General features: G+C 49.3%; 1 protein-coding gene across 9 annotated transcripts; it reads left to right on the plus strand.

The window, feature by feature from the left end:
• Positions 1 to 4,560: 4,560 nt before the first annotated feature.
• LOC147041387 (RNA-binding Raly-like protein) lies at positions 4,561 to 18,226 on the plus strand. 9 transcript variants are annotated; one of them, XM_085939156.1, is made up of 10 exons: positions 4,561 to 4,839; positions 11,125 to 11,398; positions 14,128 to 14,203; positions 14,353 to 14,400; positions 14,689 to 14,852; positions 15,022 to 15,135; positions 15,348 to 15,526; positions 15,694 to 15,756; positions 15,857 to 15,896; positions 16,264 to 17,828. In XM_085939156.1, the coding sequence occupies exons 2-9, from the start codon at positions 11,143 to 11,145 to the stop codon at positions 15,887 to 15,889; spliced, it is 933 nt and encodes a 310-aa protein (XP_085795282.1). In that variant the 5' UTR covers positions 4,561 to 4,839; positions 11,125 to 11,142; the 3' UTR covers positions 15,890 to 15,896; positions 16,264 to 17,828. The 9 variants fall into 9 exon arrangements, 7 of the variants coding, with proteins under 7 accessions (XP_085795282.1, XP_085795283.1, XP_085795286.1 ...); XM_085939157.1 differs by having other exon boundaries at positions 16,287 to 17,828; XR_015069167.1 differs by lacking the exons at positions 15,694 to 15,756; positions 16,264 to 17,828 and adding an exon at positions 18,052 to 18,226 and having other exon boundaries at positions 15,027 to 15,135.
• Positions 18,227 to 18,373: the final 147 nt, after the last annotated feature.

Below are 18,373 nucleotides of genomic sequence, written 5' to 3' on the forward strand. Positions count from 1 at the left end.
CGTGGAGGTGTGTGGAAGTGTGTGTTCCTTTTATTACTCTGCCATTTCCCCCTGCACACATTTATCCAGCCTCACTCTGCTTTACAGCTGCTGTCACTTCCTACCGGGACCAAATGGAAACATTACAACCCAAAAGTCCTCCACCTTTCAATGAGACACACACACACGGCAGTGATAAGGCCTGCCGCAATTCGATGAGATTAGTCAAAAGCAATGCTGAGTCATCCAATCCGTTGAAAAATGCCCCTATGGAGCAGACACACAGGATGCTATTTCTGGCTATTTGTTTCATGACATTTTAAGGGTTGAGCAAATTGAGTTACGAGTGCAGTCGTGGAACCAATTCAACTCAGTCGTCAAAGCGGACATCTCTATTTCCCTAGCACCGAGCTATCTGTCCCGGGTGTGTCGTCACATCTCCCGGCCCGTTAAGGACACGCGGGTGGTTTGTACACTCATTAAAGGACTAATGAGCGTAACATTAGCCCAGTCAGACAATTCTCGCTCGAGTCAATCTAGGCCGGCCATATGAATAAATAAGTGTGCCGCTACCGCTAATAGTTGCGCTCCGACGATATTACAGCCGTTCGATTTTCTGCGTGGCAGGTGCTGTTCGCCGGATGCCTCGCGCATCACCGTCGGACGAAGGAAACGTTTGAACTGCAGGCATAAAAAAAAAAAAAAAACATGACAGAGGCTGTCGGAGACAAAGCGGGGGGGGGGGATCCGTTCGTCACGCCGCCTGGCCGAGATCTACTCGGGCATCCCGGCTCCTAAGTGGGCGCGCTGTCGGCTCGCATCAGGACCGACGAGTGTTTGTCGTCTGCGCCGGGATGGCGCGCGCCATCCCAGGGGCGCCGCTTTCCGCGCCAGATAGCGAATTGAGGTCGAGCCGGAATCTTAAAAGATGGCTTGTGTTAAAGACGGTTCGACAATAGGATATAGTTAATAACAGGACATAGAGGAGATGGATGGAAGAGCAGGAGGGGCGGGAGCGGAGCTTGTTGAGGTTGGCAGTACGGGAGGTGGGGGTGACGCGGGGGGGGGGTAGTCCAGAACGAGGGGATGGGTGAGCCGTCGGGGAAGTGCCGGTTCAAAGACAGTCCAGATGTAGCGGCGACGGCGAAGGATCCCAGCCTCGTGTGGAAGCAGCAGTGGACCAGGTGGTGATGCCGGTCGACCTCATGGAATTATCGGGACGACTCATCACGGCGCGCAAGAACCTCGACCTTTAGTGTGATCGCCCCAAGAGCAGAACGGTGATCAGTGGTCGGTTTTCCAGCTTATTAAGAAAAACTGCCCGAGAAGCCTTAATTATCCCGAAGAGGCTATCTATGAATGAGTTTTTGATTGACACTGGCTGCCAAGTCTCAACATGATTGGTGTCTCGAAAGACTTCTGGCTGTTGAAGGATCATACATCATTGCCTGGGGTTAGATGCAGCTCGTTCCAAATGGTTTTCGTGTTGTTCAGTATGACAGGAGATAAGGTGCGAGAGGCCTACAAGGGGAGGGGAGGGGAGGGAGCTTTTTAGCAAGCGAACAGGTGCGCCGTCAAATTCTGGATGCTAATTAGCTTTGTCGGCATAAAGAGCAGCTCATTTTGCTTGCCGACACCGATGGCATTCCCAGCGCGCTTGGCGTGTGTGTGCATTGTGCCAAAAGAAAGCCAGCTTTAGCAAATATCTGAAAATATTTCCAGGGATGTGCTTGCTTTTGCAAGTTACCTCTACTGCCTGCCATCACACTGATTTGTGGTTTGACTCCATTTAGTTGGAGTTCAAGTTAGCACCTTTGAATTTTTTGACTATCACTAGCAAGATATTGGCTCCGTTTAGTTGGAGTTCAAGTTAGTGCCTTTGAATTTTTTGCCTATCACTCGCAAGATATTGGTGGCGCGTCATTCCTCTCGAGTACCCCAGGCAACCTTCATTTATCCGAAACAATGAGTCACGGCGGAGGGCGGTGAGATAATGAAACAACGTTGTGATTGATAGCGAGATGTCCTTAATGGCAAACTAATAAAGGGGCAACGTGTCACCAGGCACCAAAAGATGAATTCATTGCGCGTTGGCTCGGCTGGCTCATGCTAATTGTTTCATCTTTGTCCTTGGAAAAAGTTGTGCTCTGACAAAGAATGATTTTTGCAAATATCCATTTCCATCGGATGTATCCAAACTGAAGCGAAAATCTTTGAGAGGTCTAATGCATAAGATGAACATTAAAATCAAAAGGCTAATAAAATATTAGGAACAGCACCTAGCTATCAATATGTACTGCAGAGTCGTGGTCTTCATAATATTTGTGAAAGACTTACCCCCGAGATTTCAAAATTGACCTTCAAATATGGGAAAATGACGGGAGAGGTCCAACAAGCAGCTAGAAGAAGTTCTTGTTGAGTGTTGCTTCTTGACTAATGAAGTGTTTTTCTCGCTAACAATGAACATATTAGAGTCTAACATGTTCAGTCGAGGTCAGATGTTGTTCATGTCTCTGCCGCCTCCGCCTTCGATTGCCCATGCGACTAATTCGTTTTTCATCAATGAGGATAGAAAAGAAAGAGGAAAAAGATATCATAACAACATTGTCAGAGGTGCGTAGCAACATCACTGATGGATTTCCTCAGGCGAGACACAGGCGAGCCAACCTCGTTTTTGCCTATGATAAAAAATGAATTCAGTGCAAAGACGTCAGTCGTGTTGTATATGGGTAAAAAATATGCACGTGCAAAGCGATGCAGGCAGATGTGATTGAAAAATGGTCCACGTATAAATTGATCATCTCGATCGCTGGCATCAGACCGCAAGCTCTTGGATAGATCAGAATGTCATCCGCATAGCAATGAAGGGAAAATGATGTTCTTGCTTCAAATGGGTCCTGAGACAGCGCCTCTAATGGAAAGAGCAGGGGCTCCATCATTGAGCCCTGCAGAGCACCGCGAGACAGAGCGAGACTCTTGAGCACTCCCGTCATTGCCCACCTGGAAACGAAAATATAAACACCAGACAAAAAATGGTCAGCTCTGTTGTGGGGGCAAAAACCACCATCTTAAGTTGGATCAGCATCAATTTGTACAACAAACGAGCTCGGCAGAGAAGAGTGAGACGGGATCATTTGTTGATTTCTACCGGTAGCGACATTTCCTTGGTTGCGGGAATTCAGCTGCTCAAACTAGATTCCACAAGCACACAAGCGGGCTTGCAAATTCCCCCGTGAGCAGACGCAGCTACCAACATCTGTCTCTTTTGTGCAGTAGCTGCACTAATTGGCTTCCTCGCAAAATGCTTTTGTAATTAAAATAATCATCGCTGATTAATAGAAATGTAGCTTCAAACTATTTTGTCGAGGTTCTATATTTGTCTTGTTGATTCTTGTCTCTTGGCTGGCTGATGTTGATTAGGTGTGTGTGTGTGTGTGTGCGTGCGTGTGTGTGTGTGTGTGTGTGTGTGTGTGTGTGTGTGTGTGTGTGTCACTGCGCACTCATTAAGGCCGCTTGTGCGTGATGATTAGTACTAAAAGAGGTCGCTCTTAATTAGGCACGACATGCCTACGCAGAGTTTGCTTAAAGAATTACTTTACCTTCATTTGGACTTTTTGCTTCTCATGACATGCATAAAAAATGGCGGGAATAAATTGTTGACTTTTTCATCGCGGACTGAAAGGAGCAAAATGACAAGAGGGCTAACAAAGAGCTTGAGGCAAATGTCACTTGTTTGATTCACCTCTTTTTTTGCATTTAGTCCTTTTCTGACATCATTCATATTCCAATGAGCAAATCTTCTGGCCACTGGGGACTTTAGACGTTTTCTTCTCTTGAAAAATTGTTCTCCTGTCACAGCTTCTTTGTGAGTTGCTTGCATGCAACTCACCTGGGATGTGCAAGTTGCATCATTTGCACACTAGCATGCGGGAGCGCTACAGGAGCTAATCACACGTCATTGATGCCTCACCCCTGACTGCACTCGTGGCAAATAAAATGTAAAAAAAAAAATATGACATCGTCTTGACTTTTTGGATCAAGAGCCAGGGCAGGGTCAAATATTTCAAAATTGTCACGACCAAGGCCGGGCCCCGCTGGAGAACAGATTAGGGACCGAGCTGCGTGCCTTGTGGTGCTCCGCATGTGATCCAATGCTTGTTTGTTTGTAAACAAAATATTTTCATGATTTCATATTCAAGAGCCCTTTGAAAGAACGAGCGATACGGTAGTCATTGAAACACCAGGGATCCGACCCAGCCCCGGTTTGATTTATTTTTTTTTACTTTCTTTCCGTTGACTAAAACTAACATCAAAACAATAGATGACATATTTCTGGACATCTTTCTGCTGCTGTTCATTGAGTCGTATCAGCATCAGGACTGGGGACCGCTCTCCCCACCCCTTGGTGGTGCAAACGTCTGCATGCCGGTACCTTTCTTTCTACCCCCCTCCAATATAACTATCCTCCTCCCCCCTCCCACCTGTCCTCCCGCCCAATCAGATCCCCCGAGAGGGCGCAGGGAGAAAAGCGCATCCGGCCTGGCGACGATGAAAGCGAGAGAGGGAGAAGACGGCGGCGTCATCCGTCGAGCGAACGAGCGGTGTTGAGATATGGCGCGATAAGGAGGAGCTGCTGGTGCTGCTGGAGCTCCTGGAGCTGCTGGAGCTGCTGGAGCTGCTGGAGTTGCTGGAGCTGCTGGAGCTGGTGGAGCTACTGGAGCTACTGGAGCTCCTGGAGCTGCTGGAGCTGGCCAGCGTGTCACATGACAGCAGAGCAGAGTGCACGCACACACTAGTGCAGACCCCGCCACTCGCTTTTTAGCTGCTTTTTCAACACCCTACTTTTGCTCCCGACGCTCTGTGAGTACATTTTTTGCTCCTCTCCCCCTCCCCCTTCTTTATTCTGCTGCCAATGTTGAGTGAATGCAGCGCTGGCGTCCGAGTGCTAGCTTTTCTTTTTTCTTCTTTCTGGCTGGCACTTGTTCTTGTGCCTCGCCGCACTTTGCTTTCCAGGCTCGACAGCCTGCAGACGATTTTAGTGTCGTGTTTTTTTTTGTTGTTTTTTTAGCTGGGGGAGGGTGGCTGTTTTTCTTTCCTTTTTTGGGGGGGTATTTTTCTGTCTTTATTTTGATTACTTTGTGGCTCTTTTGCTTTTGGTGTGCAGTGGACAGTTCTTTTTTGTTTTGTTTATTTTTTTTTTATTTTTAGGGTACGTTTGGATACTTTTTTTTGCAGCCAAGCTCGCAGGTTGGTGCTTTCCGTCTTATTTTGTCTTTTTTCTTCTTTTTCTTTTTGGAACATTTCATGTCGGATGGACCGTGTTTTTATTTTGCGCGGCCGCACGGGTGAACGGACACCCCCCCCCCCCCCCAGCTGATATCCGACGTTATCGTGTGCACAAATCAGCGGAGGTGAAGCAGACGCAACAAAAGGCACCTGTGGCCTTTCTTGCGAGCTGCGGTAGCTTTCATTTGAGCAATTTGGTTGGAAGCTTACCCGACACAAGCGATCGACGTCTTCCACCACGCGAGCTGCGGGATCGGCACGCGAGCTGTGCTCGGCGGACACGTCATTAGGTACAAGTGACGATACAAACATTGAAAAGGATAATCGTGCTCACTTTGGAGCTATTCTTTTCTTTCGTATCATTTTATTCCTGAATACTTTTACATTCGGGAATACGTTTGTCATGTATGACAGCGCCCCAGGATTGAAAGGGCCACATTTTTTATTGATTTATTTTGTTTGTGTTCTAAACTAAATATTGACCAGTGCGGGAAAGGCTCTATTAATGAGCGTGGATGGGGTCCACGCCCGGGTCCAGTGTGTGCCTGGGTACAGGGTGTGCCCGCTTCTCTCACCCAAAACCTCAATATGAAGCAAATATGAAATGACGAATGTGGGTAATCCCGTGTTGGCTGACTGGAATGTTGCCTCGCCAGCCGTGTTTAATCACCTAGAACGGCAACCTGGTCCCCAAGTCTGATTCTCTTTGAACGTTCCAAATCGTACGTCTTCACCCTAAGCCCATCCCCTTCCCATTCCCAATCACGTTCTCTTCTGATGTTTGTTATTGTGGCAAGATGGCTCACTGGGTGCCATGACAAGACTTGCAATGTGCAAATGCGTAAATGTCAACTCGACGCCCCTACCGTGTCTAGGATTGGGATTTAGTGCCATGCTCTTCATTTCAAGCAGCGATTGCCGACTTTGTGTTTCCTGTTCTGTAGCTCAAAACATCACAAATGTTACCAAATAAGATGCAAAGTGTACTCGATTCAAGATGTTGACATTTCACTCTGCAGAAAGAAAAATAAGCATTCTTCAGTTGAATCATTTCAGCTCACTATCTTCATGCTAACACATTGTGCTAAAGACTATATTTGAGCTAACTAAAATTAGCATGTAAATTGCACAAATGTTCAAATATACACACACACACACACACACACACACACACACACACACACACACACACACACACACACACACACACACACACACACACTGCATCTTCTTCTTGCCCGTAATTGCATCTCTTTCAGTGTGCTGCCCGGCATGTTGTGGTGGCACACTGGTACGACTCTAAATTGGGACTTGCCTGTCCATATAAGTTGCAGTCAATGCCCATTGTGCCACCTAAATTAAGAGCATTTCATTGTTCTGCCGGCCATTGTGTATCACTGACAAAGTTAACAAAGAGATTAAAAGTAAGTCATCTCATTAGTTTCGGTTTGGTCTTTTTGGAGCCCTTAACTGGACCCGAGGGGCGCGTTGGTGTCGTCCGCAAGGGCCAATTAGTCACACTGGCAGGCGAAAACTTGGATGCTTTCTGGACATCTCCGCAACCCCCACGCCACGCCACTTCCCCTCCCGCCGGACCGCTTCCTCGTTATCTGGGCCGCGTGTATGAATAAAACATCCGAGCAAACGGCTTGTATCTGTAGTGCACGCCTCCATTACGCGTAACGATTGCTCTTTTCAATTTTTGGGACATGATACCATCCTCCACTGGCGTGCCAAGTAGCCAAACGCTCAAAAGTGCTTGAAATGCCTTGTCGAGGCGAATCTGTTAAGAGCGCATGGCTCGTTCCTTCATTTGTGTCTACGCCACTTTCTCTTGAGCTTCCAAGACCTTCGGGGTGGGACGGCCAATACTTTGCCGAAGTATTTCTACGCGCGGGTTCATCGAGTCCACGCGCATAATGGATCAGGCCTGGCCGGGGACTTCCCACAACGAGGCCGCTTTCGAAGCAACGTTAATTTATTCATTGTGCCTCTAATGGCGCCGTTCATCACATTATGTGGACAAGCCCCGTAACAAACACGGCGCAAATGAGTTTGCCGCGTCAGTTATTGATCCGAGCCTCTCTGTTTCCATTGTGCCCGAGTTTTGCTTTCGGCCCTGTGTGTGTGTGTTTGTGTGTGTGTGCGTGTGTGCGTGCGTGTGTGAGCGGTGGCAAACGCCACTTTCGTCTTTGTAACACATAACCGTCATCGTCTTTTGGGATTGATGGTAGAGTGATGCCTTCAGAGAGTGCACTATAGGTGGCTTTGTAAGAATTAATATTGTTCGTTGCTATGCAGCACGGATGTTATGGGCGGTTGCCATGGTGACCACATGACTGACAGTCAGATGGCCTTGTGGTCATCGGCTGCTGAGAAGCAGCCGAACCGGGACGAATAAAAAAAAAAAAACCAAGCGCATGTTTGAGAGCAGGTGTCAGCGACGCATAGGAGCGGAAAAGAATGCGCCTGACGGGAACTTCCTGGAGGGAAAATTGCACGAGGCGCTCTGGCTCGCCTGCCAAAATGCTCCCGCGGGTATCGGCAGAAAGTGCCACAATCACGAGCGCCCCCTGTCAAGCGCCGGGACACGTTTGTGCAATTGTTTTGAAGAAAGCCTGCAGTCGCGCTTGGCGGGGCGCTGCATGTGCAAATGGCCGCTATCTATCCATCCATTTTCTGAACTGCTTTGTCCCCACGGGGGTCGCGGGCGTGCTGGAGCCTATCCCAGCCGTCATCGGGCAGCGGGGGGGGGGACACCCCGAACTGGTTTCCAGCCAATCGCAGGGCACACAGAGACAAACAACCATCCGCGCTCGCACTCAAACCTAGGGGCAATTTGGAGTGCTCAATCGCCCTACCGAGCATGTTTTGGGGATGTGGGAGGAAACCGGAGTGCCCGGAGAAAACACATGCGGGCTCGGGGAGAACATGCAAACTCCACACAGGGAGGGCCGAAGGTGGAATCGAACCCGCACCCTCCTAACTGTGAAGCGGATGTGCTACCCAGTGCCCCACCGAGCCGCCCAAATGGCCGCTAATTGCGCCAAATTAGCGCCTATGTTTAGCCAAGCGGCTCCTGTCCCAGAGAGTGTGCTGCTAATTGGCTAGGAGACATTTGAGCTTCACTTTGGCCCAATGTGCATTACCCGCACTTGGATTTTTCCTTGCTGGAAAGCGGCCATTTTGCTCCTCGTTCTCAGCAGCTTGTTGAAATGCCTTTAAGATTGCCGACGTTTGGCGACCGGCCTGTCTCTCTGCGCAAGGGCCACCATCGCCCCCATCACATTGTCTTTTATGCCCCCAACAACTGCTCAGTGAATGTCTTTATTCATTTAACTCACTAAATATGTACCGTAATTTTCAGACTATGTCGCTCCGGAGTATAAGTCGCACCAGCCATAAAATGCACAATAAAGTGAAAAACAGATATAAGTTGCACCGGAGTATAAGTCGCACTTTTGGGGCAAATTTATTTGTCAAAATCCAACACCAAAAACAGACATGAACCAGCAACAACAGGCTAAACGATACGGTATGCTAACGTGACGTATACACAAACGAGGAGCTGAGAACGGGCCTGACGTAACATTCAGAGTTATTCAAGTAAGTATTACATAAATAATATCAAACCATCTGTGTCACTCTAGTTCATTAAATCCATCGATCGTGCTTTATGTAATCAATGCCGCGTATGCGCCGCATATGCTCACGTCAGACCCGATGACATAGGGAGGAAGTGTGGAAGCCGGTGTGTGAGCTGCGGTCAGTCCATAGTGTTGGAATACAGTCTTTGGTGTTTAAAGTAAAGAAGAATTTTCGGCGAGATCCGCAATGGATGTAGGGTGGTCGGCGTAGAAGGGCCAAAGTGCGTTGACCGGCTCGCCGAAAGGAGGAAGTGTGGGAACGAGCCAGCGAAGCTCAGCCGGCGTGTAATGGAGAACCATGACAGACGCTGGGAAGTGGCAGATCCTAGAGATGAGTCAAGGCATTTGCCGCAGCCGAAAGCCAGATGGTGAAGAAGGGTGAGCAGAAGCAGTGACGCCCCCGATGGCGGCGCGCCAGTTCCAGCGCCGGAAATACGCAGCCGGGGAAGTATAAATATACTTTATATGTAAAGTGTATTTCAAATAACTGTCATATTAAAACAATATTATCAAACCATCTGTGTCACTCCAAATCATTAAATCCATCGATCAAATTCCTCGTTCTTTTTGTCAACAACGCCGCGCGTGCGCTGCAGAGATCTAGTATATAACTATATTGTAGCGTTAACAAAGTACTAGGAAAGACGTGGGTTTGGTCAACGGCTCTTTATTTAAGAGTCCAACGAGCCAACAACTACTGAACTTCCAGCCACGGTGGTGGAAGAGAGCTCCATAGAATAGGAGCGACCGGCTGATTCCACGAGAGGGGAGGCTTATGATTCATACTTTGCAAATGAGACACTTCTGCGACCGTTGGAAAACCTGACGAGGTCTCGTCTGTCAGCGCCTTGATCTCCCGCTGATCCCTTTGCCTTTCCCGTCAAACAACGGAAACGGAGCAGCTTCACGTCCCGCTTTGCATCTGATGGATATTTGTCAGCTCACTGATAGCGTTCTATTTTTAATGTTTGTTTCCTCCGCTAAGCAGGTCACATTGTCAACGGCGTAGAGTAAATTTAGGAGTCTATCTTTTCCCTTTTGTTGTTTAATGAGCCGAAGTAGCAGTTTTTTTTTAAATAGGATGGTCGATAGGGCTAAGGGTAGTGGAAAGAAAAGTCTCGAGGTTGTTTCAATTCAGTCACATTTTCTTTGTTCTCTGCAAGAGGCTGAGGCATCTTAGCTGAGGCGTTTTAGTGTCTATTGGGCACAAGATAGCGCTTTCACACAGCCTCTGTGGAGTTGCTGCTGACGGGAGAGAAAAGCATCTGTGTCGTCGCCACGGTAACCCTGCCTCGCCTCCTTAGCGTGAGAACGGTCGAGTGCCAACGCTACTTTACGGAAACGAAGGTGCACTCTGTTTGCTTGCGCTCAGCCACTCGAACGGATATCGCGGGCTAAGGAGGATGCCGGTGCCATGTTCAGCATTTTTGCAAATCAGCTCTGAGTTAAGACGCTTCAATTGCGGCAGAGGCATGTCGGCCGAGGGTGTCGGCCGGCCGAGGGTGTCGGCCGGCCGAGGCGTGTCGGCCTCGTTTGTTCGGTTCCATCCCGGCGAGCAGACGTTGTGTCCGAGTGGTCGCAAATGACAATTAACCAACACGGCGCGCTTCCTTTTGTCGCTTCTCGTGCATATTCTTGACTGTGCATAATTGTTGTTCATGATAGAGAGGAATGTGTCTCCACTGCAGGACCACCAGCCATTTTTTTTTTTTTTTTGGTAATCCAAGAAACCCGCCCTTGTAGGTCAAGGTACAACTTGATATCCCAGCACATAGCCGGAAGTGAGCACGCAGGTGCAATTTAATCTTTCACCTCTCATTCGTCATGTTGTACGCTGTGAACATCAATGCTGACTGCGGGTTTGCAATTACCTTGTGTGTGTGTGTGTCTAATTGTCAGTGCTGCTGATAAATGTCATGGCCAACCGCACACACGGATGCGCACGCACGCGGAGTCGATGTCGTGTCTTGATTGTAACGATCGCAGCTCCTCGACATGCGAGTGTTATGTTTGCCGTTGAAATGAACGGAAACGTCGTCAATATGTTTGTCTGAAATATTGTAACTTGGAAAAATGCACACTCACAATGAAAGGGTCAGCTTATTGATGGAATCATTTTTTCCAAAGTAAGAACGTACATACGGATAGTGTTGACACTTGATCTCACCAAACGACCGTTCCAAAATGACGGTATGGTTCTCGCGTGTGTCAGGAGTGCGCCCGGCAGAGGATGACCAGCAAAACTCAAACCAGCAACGTGACCAACAAGAATGACCCCCGCTCGCTCAACTCTCGCGTCTTCATCGGCAACCTCAACACGGCCATCGTCAAGAAGACCGACATCGAGGTGATCTTCGCCAAGTACGGCAAGATCGCCGGCTGCTCCGTGCACAAGGGCTACGCCTTCGTGCAGTACATCAGCGAGCGCAGCGCCCGGGCGGCGGTGGTGGGCGAAAACGCCCGTGTCATCGCCGGACAGTCTCTGGGTGAGTCGGCGCTCGTCGCCCCAGCGACCTGCCCCTTCTGCGCGCGCGCGCGCGTGCGCAGCGGTGCTAATCTAGCCGGACGCGCGACTCCCAATTGGTCCGCAGCAACCAGAGGCTTCCCTTCTCCTAACCGCGCGCTACAGCTAAACAAATGCACCTTGTCTATACGTACTCGTACGCATGTTCGTGGTGCATTGTCTGCCATATCTTCGAGTGCTTGGGGTTCAAGCCGCCAGTTTTGGCTTGAGTGACATATCGCCAATGGAAAATCTCTTTGGCACGCTCACAATTCGACAACACGGCGGGCTCGATGCTACACCCGGCCAACCCGCGACACGCCGCGTGCTAGCCGCTAAACCAGGGGTGGGCAAACTTTTGGACTCGCGGGCCGAATTGGGTTCTAAATTTTGACCGGAGGGGGGCCGAACCAGGAGCAAATGGATGTAGTGTTTGTGTGAATATAAACGACATGTAAAGGTCATTGCATAAAAGCTTTTTGAAAGCAAATGCATTTAACGGCGCTAAAAAAAATATTTCACCCCAAAAAACAGTTATTCTCATTAAATAAGACTGTTATCATGAATAACAGTTTCCATCACTTCAGCGCCTGCAGGTCACATTTATGAAAGATGCCGCCACGCATGGCTCCTTCTTTTTGCTCCGCGCTACATCACGCATTTGCTTTAGCGCTCGTTCCCGTTGTCATTGACATTCTTGACTCCACATTGGCAGTGTACAAATTGCAGCCGTTTAAAATCCCAACTACTGCTTTTGGTGCCTTTGGGGGGTGTTACATAAGATGAGATGCAGTAGGCCTGACAGCTTCGGAGCGTGTCATTCTTGACTCTCCAAAAAGCCCCGCCCACCCCGGTTTCCTTTTTGTCCCTCATCTCCAGTGAACGAAAACAGTTTGAGCGGTGTTCTGACGTGCCACGGCGGCGCAGGCCTGTTTTTTGCCAATGAAGTGAAGGCAGCAGATGTGTGCCATTGGCAGCCGCTGTTGGGGAAGGACAGTCAAAGTTGAGCTTTTTTCTTCCCCTGCATGATGCTGTGCCGTTGTGTAAGGGGGCCAAGTGAGCGCACAACACGTGTGTCCTGCCTGCTTTCCATTTCAGCCGCCACACGCCTCCTCGGGGCCTTGAGCAAAGTCACATTTAGGGGCCTCTCTGTTTCTTTCCTAAGTCGCTCGACGTGCACTTTAAACACAGAGAATTGGATATTTTGACCCAGCAGATTGGATTTGGGCGGGCTGAAACGCTGAAGAGCCTATGCAGCTCCTTCATTGACTTCTGCCCGGCGGGGACTTGGTGGGAGCGGAGGCTCCGTCCCATGACAACATTAATGGGCCACGCTGAAGGAGAACGCGTGATGGATCACCAGTCACGGCGCCTCCAATCTGCAGCAGGCCAGAGATGGGCTACATAAAGTGGAATAGAAATAGAAGAGCCTTCAAAAGTTGCCCTAAGATGGCCGCGGGCTGCACTCGGAGTCCGTCCCTCCACTGCTCGTTGCCTGTATTTTTGGCCCTCGCATTGATTGGATCAGGACACCACGTTGGCTGCTCACTCGAGTGCGGCAATGTGGTCGGGCGGTGCTCCAAACTGGCAAATGAGTCGTTTCAGAGCTCACCATGAGGGAAGCCGGGAACAATCCGGCCGAGAAACCCGTTTGACGCGAGTGCTGAAATGCAGATCCAAATCTCTGATTGAAATGCTTTTGAATCTCACGCGTCCATCGAGCCTGGATCGGGACTGAGATGGTGTCGCACTCAGTTATGTCCAGGCGTCGCATCCGTCAGCGACCATATTTGGGAGGCTGTGCACGTGACAATTCCTCTTCACTCTCTGCAATGTTTGTCTTCATCTAGTGGATGCCAGCTGTTATTACAAAGCTCTGGACACTTTATTAGGTCAAACTCGTGTGCATGAGAAGTTGCGCACGAACGTTTGACATGATTGGACATCATTTAAATCCCCCAAAACCGATGCTTGACATCAAGCCTACCCGCTGTGCTTTTGCTGTGCTTTTGCTGTGCTTTTGCTGTGCTTTTGCTGTGCTTTTGCTGAGCTGTTGCTGAGCTGTTGCTTAGCTGTTGCTGTGTTGTTGCTGCTGTGCTGTCGCTGTGCTGTCGCTGTGCTGTCGCTGTGCCGTCGTTGTGCCGTCGCAGATGACGCAAATGACGTTTTGTGCTATCGTTAACTCATCAACCCTATGAACTCCAGACAAGGGCACAGTCCCCCTCCCTTGCCCTCCCCTCGTTCCGATTTGGTATGCTCCAAAAGAAGCAGCTCCAGGAGCCAAACAATTCCATTCACTCGATGCCTCTCTGCTCAGGAAGTCTTCCTCTGTTTATTCTCTCTGTGTTCGTCAAGCCCAGCCGCAATTCTGGAGCACCGTGCCGCTTGAAAATTACCGTGTACGGGGGCAAGCGTCACACCCGTGGCTGTGAGTTTTCTTTGTCTTTTTTAAGGAGCGTGCGACGGCCAGCATCGAGCTGTCAAAATCGCCCGGGATGCCGGGTGACGTCAAACTTTGCCCTCTTGATGACGTTCACGTGGCCAATTCATTTCAGCCGGCACGCGGGCATATCAGGAAGATTGAAATATTCGTACGGCTTCTTCTCGAGGGAGACGTTTTTGTCGCGCGTCGACCGGTCCTTCGGACTTGAAGAATGCAAGATGGCACGTTGACGTGGAATCCCTTGTGCTTGGGTTTGTGTGCGTCTTCAGACCTCAACATGGCCGGCGAACCCAAACCGTACCAACCCAAAGGTGTCTCCAAGAGGCCCCTCTCTGCGGTCTACAGGTATTGGCATCGTCTTGAACGTTGTACAATTCGGGGAGCGGCGAGCATACACGCTCCGTTCCAGTTGACACGGCGCGCTCGCCTCGTTGTTTGGCCTCATCGAAATAAACAGCCGTCTTCGTGATTTGCCTTCTCTCTCCCTCTCGCAGTGGTTACGAGTTTGACTACGAGTACTACAGAGATGACTTTTACACCAGGTATGTTTTACCTAATGCACTGATGCTAATCGATGTGATGTACCTACCCACCAAAAGCAACAACTTAAAAATGGTGCTGGGGGGGCCTACTTGATTTGAAATTGAGCAGGTCTGATTTGGTTTGAATGCAAATGTCCACAAAGCTGCTAAGTGACCGACCGTTGTTACGTGTTGTTTATTTTCTTCTCCACCGGTGGAAGAACTTGACTAAAAGCTCTGTTTTACATTTGCTGAACACTTTGGCATTGTCCGCCGCTGTAATGTATTTGATTCCATTTTTGTTTTGAGGCTTTTTGACTACCACGGGCGAGCGGCACCGTCCCCGCGGTCCGCCATCCCCCCGAAACGCTCCAAGGTGCCGGTGGCCTCGTCCCGGCACGTCAGGACCTCCTCACCCATCGAGTCGTCCTCATCCTCCACGTCGTCCTTGGGACCCCCCGCCGCCGTCAAAGGTACGTACGGCAAGACGCTATATTTCCTAGACAGGTCACAAAGGATGAGCCCTAAATGCCCTCGTGGAACTCTCGCCAACAAGCCAGCCGAAGATGTCGGCTGAAGATGTCGGCTGAAGAAGTAGCGAGCGCTGGCACTCGATGTCAAACTTGTTGTGCTCCTTGCCAGTGAAGACGGCGCAGCTACAGACCATCAGGAGGGAGCTGACGCAGATCAAGACCAAGATCGACTCCCTGCTAGGACACCTAGACAAGATGGAGATGTGGCGGCGAGGCCTGTCCGGTGAGGGAACTCTGTCAGCTATAAAGGGCGTTGGATGGATGGATGGATGGATGGATGGATGGATGGATGGATGGATGGATGGATGGATGGATGGACGGACGGACGGATGGATGGATGGGTTCCCGTTTGCTGTGATCGCTGTGCTATGCCGTGTTGATGTCCTCGTGTTTTTCATCACCAACTAGCGCGGCCGTTGATTTTGATCCTCGCAGAGGCTCAAAGGATGTACAAGGACAACCGCGACAGAGGCGACAAGTCAGCGTTGGAAGCGGTCCAGGACTCCGGCGAGGAGGCCGAGGAGGGCGGTGACGGCGCGCCGACGGACGCTGAGGCCGGGGAGATGAGCGACGCCGGTGACGACGACAAAGAGGAGGAAGGCACCCTTCATCTGGTAAACAAAACAAAAAAAAGAGTCTGGTGCTCAAGTAAAAGCCAGCGGACTTATTCACGGGAGCCCGGGCTGACGCATCCTCCTCGATCATATGCCCGATTAATGCACCGATTGCTTATGGCAAACCGAAGCGGAGAAGGAGCAACATGAAGATTGTAATGTTGTAGGCGGCCCGCCACATTGGAAGCACGGAAGGAAATTGCCGTGCTGGCTTTCATGCCATCCATGACGTGAGCTTTGTCTCTTTGATTACAACATGCCGCAACATGAAGCGCGCTCACGGTCTTGATGCCTCTTTCTTTTGTTCTTTGATCTGTTCCTGTTTTGCAGATGGAAAACCACATTTCCGACATCGACAACTGAGCACCAGGTAAGCCCATTTCTCTGCACTTTCTTTTTTTTTTTTCCTCCCTCTTTCTTTCTCTCTGATTTCTAGCATCTCTTCCAGTAGGGCTCAGTGCTGCCTGGTGCAATGTGGACCGACTAATAAGGGAGGGCTTTTTTTTTTTTTTTTACTTCATTAGCACTCTAGATTTACTCGTCATTTAATAGATTCTCGAGGATTGGGCAATTTGCGCGTCATGATTCATTCGTTGCAATGCCTTGTGTTGTGTGTTGTGGGCTGGTGTTCGCAACTTGGCCACCAGGGGCGGCATACGTTGCTAAAGTCACGAAGCAAGACCCAGCACCGCATAAATGTAATTGATCTGATTTTGAGCCACTTTCTGGGATCTTAGTAAAAGAGTTCGCCTCGCTGCAGGAGGTCGAGGAATTGGCATTTCCCTTCGCCTGACGAGGAAGGACTACAAGATCAAGATTGTGCTGCATTGGAACAGACGTTAAATCAAAGCTACCTTGTGTAAAAAAAAAAAAAAAATGGAAGCAGGCAAGCAAGAGGCGGCCACGACTTGGCACTCCCGAAGCTTCCGTTGTGCGCTGGATTGTCATTGTCTCCGATCGAGAAACTTTGGATCATTTCCTGCCTTTTGGTCATCCACAATGGACCGCCTACGACAATTTGAAATCATTTCATTCTGTGCTACTCTGAATCCGTGCCTGCTCTCGTTTGTTTGTTTGTTTGTTTGTTTGTTTGTTTGTTTGTTTGTTTTTAAATCCTCCTCCTCTATATCACTTTGTTGGCCTTCTCTAGCCGTCTAGATTTCAAATCGACTCCTACGCTTTCAGGGCTCACTGCACGCAAATTCCACCCGCAAAATTTTTCACAAAAGTACAATGAATAATTCAAAACATTTTCGTCAAATATGTTTGTGTGCAGCGGCTCGGTGGCGCATCCGCCTCACAGTTAGGAGGGTGCGAGTTCGATTCCACCTCTGACCCTCCCTGTGTGGAGTTTGCCAGCGTGGGTTTTCTCCGGGCACTCCGGTTTCCTCCCATATCCCAAAAACATGCTTGTTAGGCCGATTGAGCACTCCAAATTGTCCCTAGGTGTGAGTGCGAGTGCGAATGGTTGTTTGTCTCTGTGTGCCCCGCGATTGGTTGGCAACCGGTTCAGGGTCTCCTCCGCCTACTGCCCGTTGACGGCTGGGATAGGCTCCAGCACGCCCGCGACCCCCGTGGGGACTAAGCGGTTCAGAAAATGGATGGATGGATGTTTGTGTGCATGTGTGCGTGCTCACTCCCACACACTTTAAATATATTTATTAAAACACACTTGAACTCAAGACATTTTAAAAAAATGTTCCAGAGCTGTTGTCACTTTTTAGCTTTCAAGAAACTAAAAAAAATAAAAACGTTTTTGCTCACACAGCTTGAGAAGAAATTGTCCTTTGTGGAGCTAAAAAGCTCCAAATCCAAACCGATTAAAAGGAAAAAAAAAAAGAAAAAACAAGCGCCGCATTGTGTGCACAGGCCCTTTAAATCACAAACTCATATCGAGCATCCAAAACGGCTAGGAACAATCCTTTCTTACCTTCGTTCATTTTGCGAAGCGTTGTAAGTAGAGGTTGTTACCATGACAACCGAAGCTAGACTACAAGAGCAGTTGTCGACAGCTCTAGCTGCAGAAAACTGATGTATAGAAAATGTACATTTTTTCTATCAATATTTTTAATAAAAGCATGTTTACTGTACTTTGTTTTTTTTCAGTGGATGTACAAATAGAACAAATAGAAAACTATGATAGAACACTATAAATATATCAAATGTGCTGTCGGGAAAAGGAAAGCTCATTGTTCTTTATTGTGTATATAAAACAAGTTGTGTTCCTATGAACTCAATAAAGTATGCGTCACGTTTACTTAAATGTGGCTTCTTTCTTAGCTTCTCACTCACGCTTCAAGCGTGCGGGTTCTCGATCGTGAGTCTTTTTTCTCTCTGTCTTCGCAGGCCACTTTAATGCTCGTTGTGGTCGGAAGAGGGCGAAGTGCGTTAAGATCTCACGTTGAATCGCCGCCCGCAGAAAATATATAAATATAACAATAACATCCCTCCCTCCCTCCCTCCATCCCTGCCTCTCTCCCTCCCTCCCTCCCTCCTCTTTCTTCTTCCTCTTGGTTTGGATTCAGCCTGCAAGCAGGAGAGGACGCCGCCGCCGCCGCAGAAAGAAAGACCCCCGCCCCCCTGCGTCCTCCACGGAGACTCCACGAATCGTCTCTCAAGCTGTTTGCAGGGAGACAACTGGGCCTTTCCATCTTTGGATTTCTTTTGGGCCGCCGAAGGGGGAAACGACATTAAAACACAAGCGAGGCTTAGGAGAGCCCACAAGTGTCCCGGCGATGGTTTAACGCTTCCACCGGTTCGCATCTTTGTCGCTCGCTCGCTCGCTCGCTCGCTCGCACGACCTGCCTGCAAAATCCATCCTCCCAGGCAAAGCAGCGGACGCGACCT

The sequence above is a fragment of the Syngnathus leptorhynchus genome, chromosome 19, assembly GCF_054491065.1.
Source record: "Syngnathus leptorhynchus isolate UIUO chromosome 19, UIUO_Slep, whole genome shotgun sequence".
In the NCBI taxonomy this organism is placed as follows: domain Eukaryota; kingdom Metazoa; phylum Chordata; class Actinopteri; order Syngnathiformes; family Syngnathidae; genus Syngnathus; species Syngnathus leptorhynchus.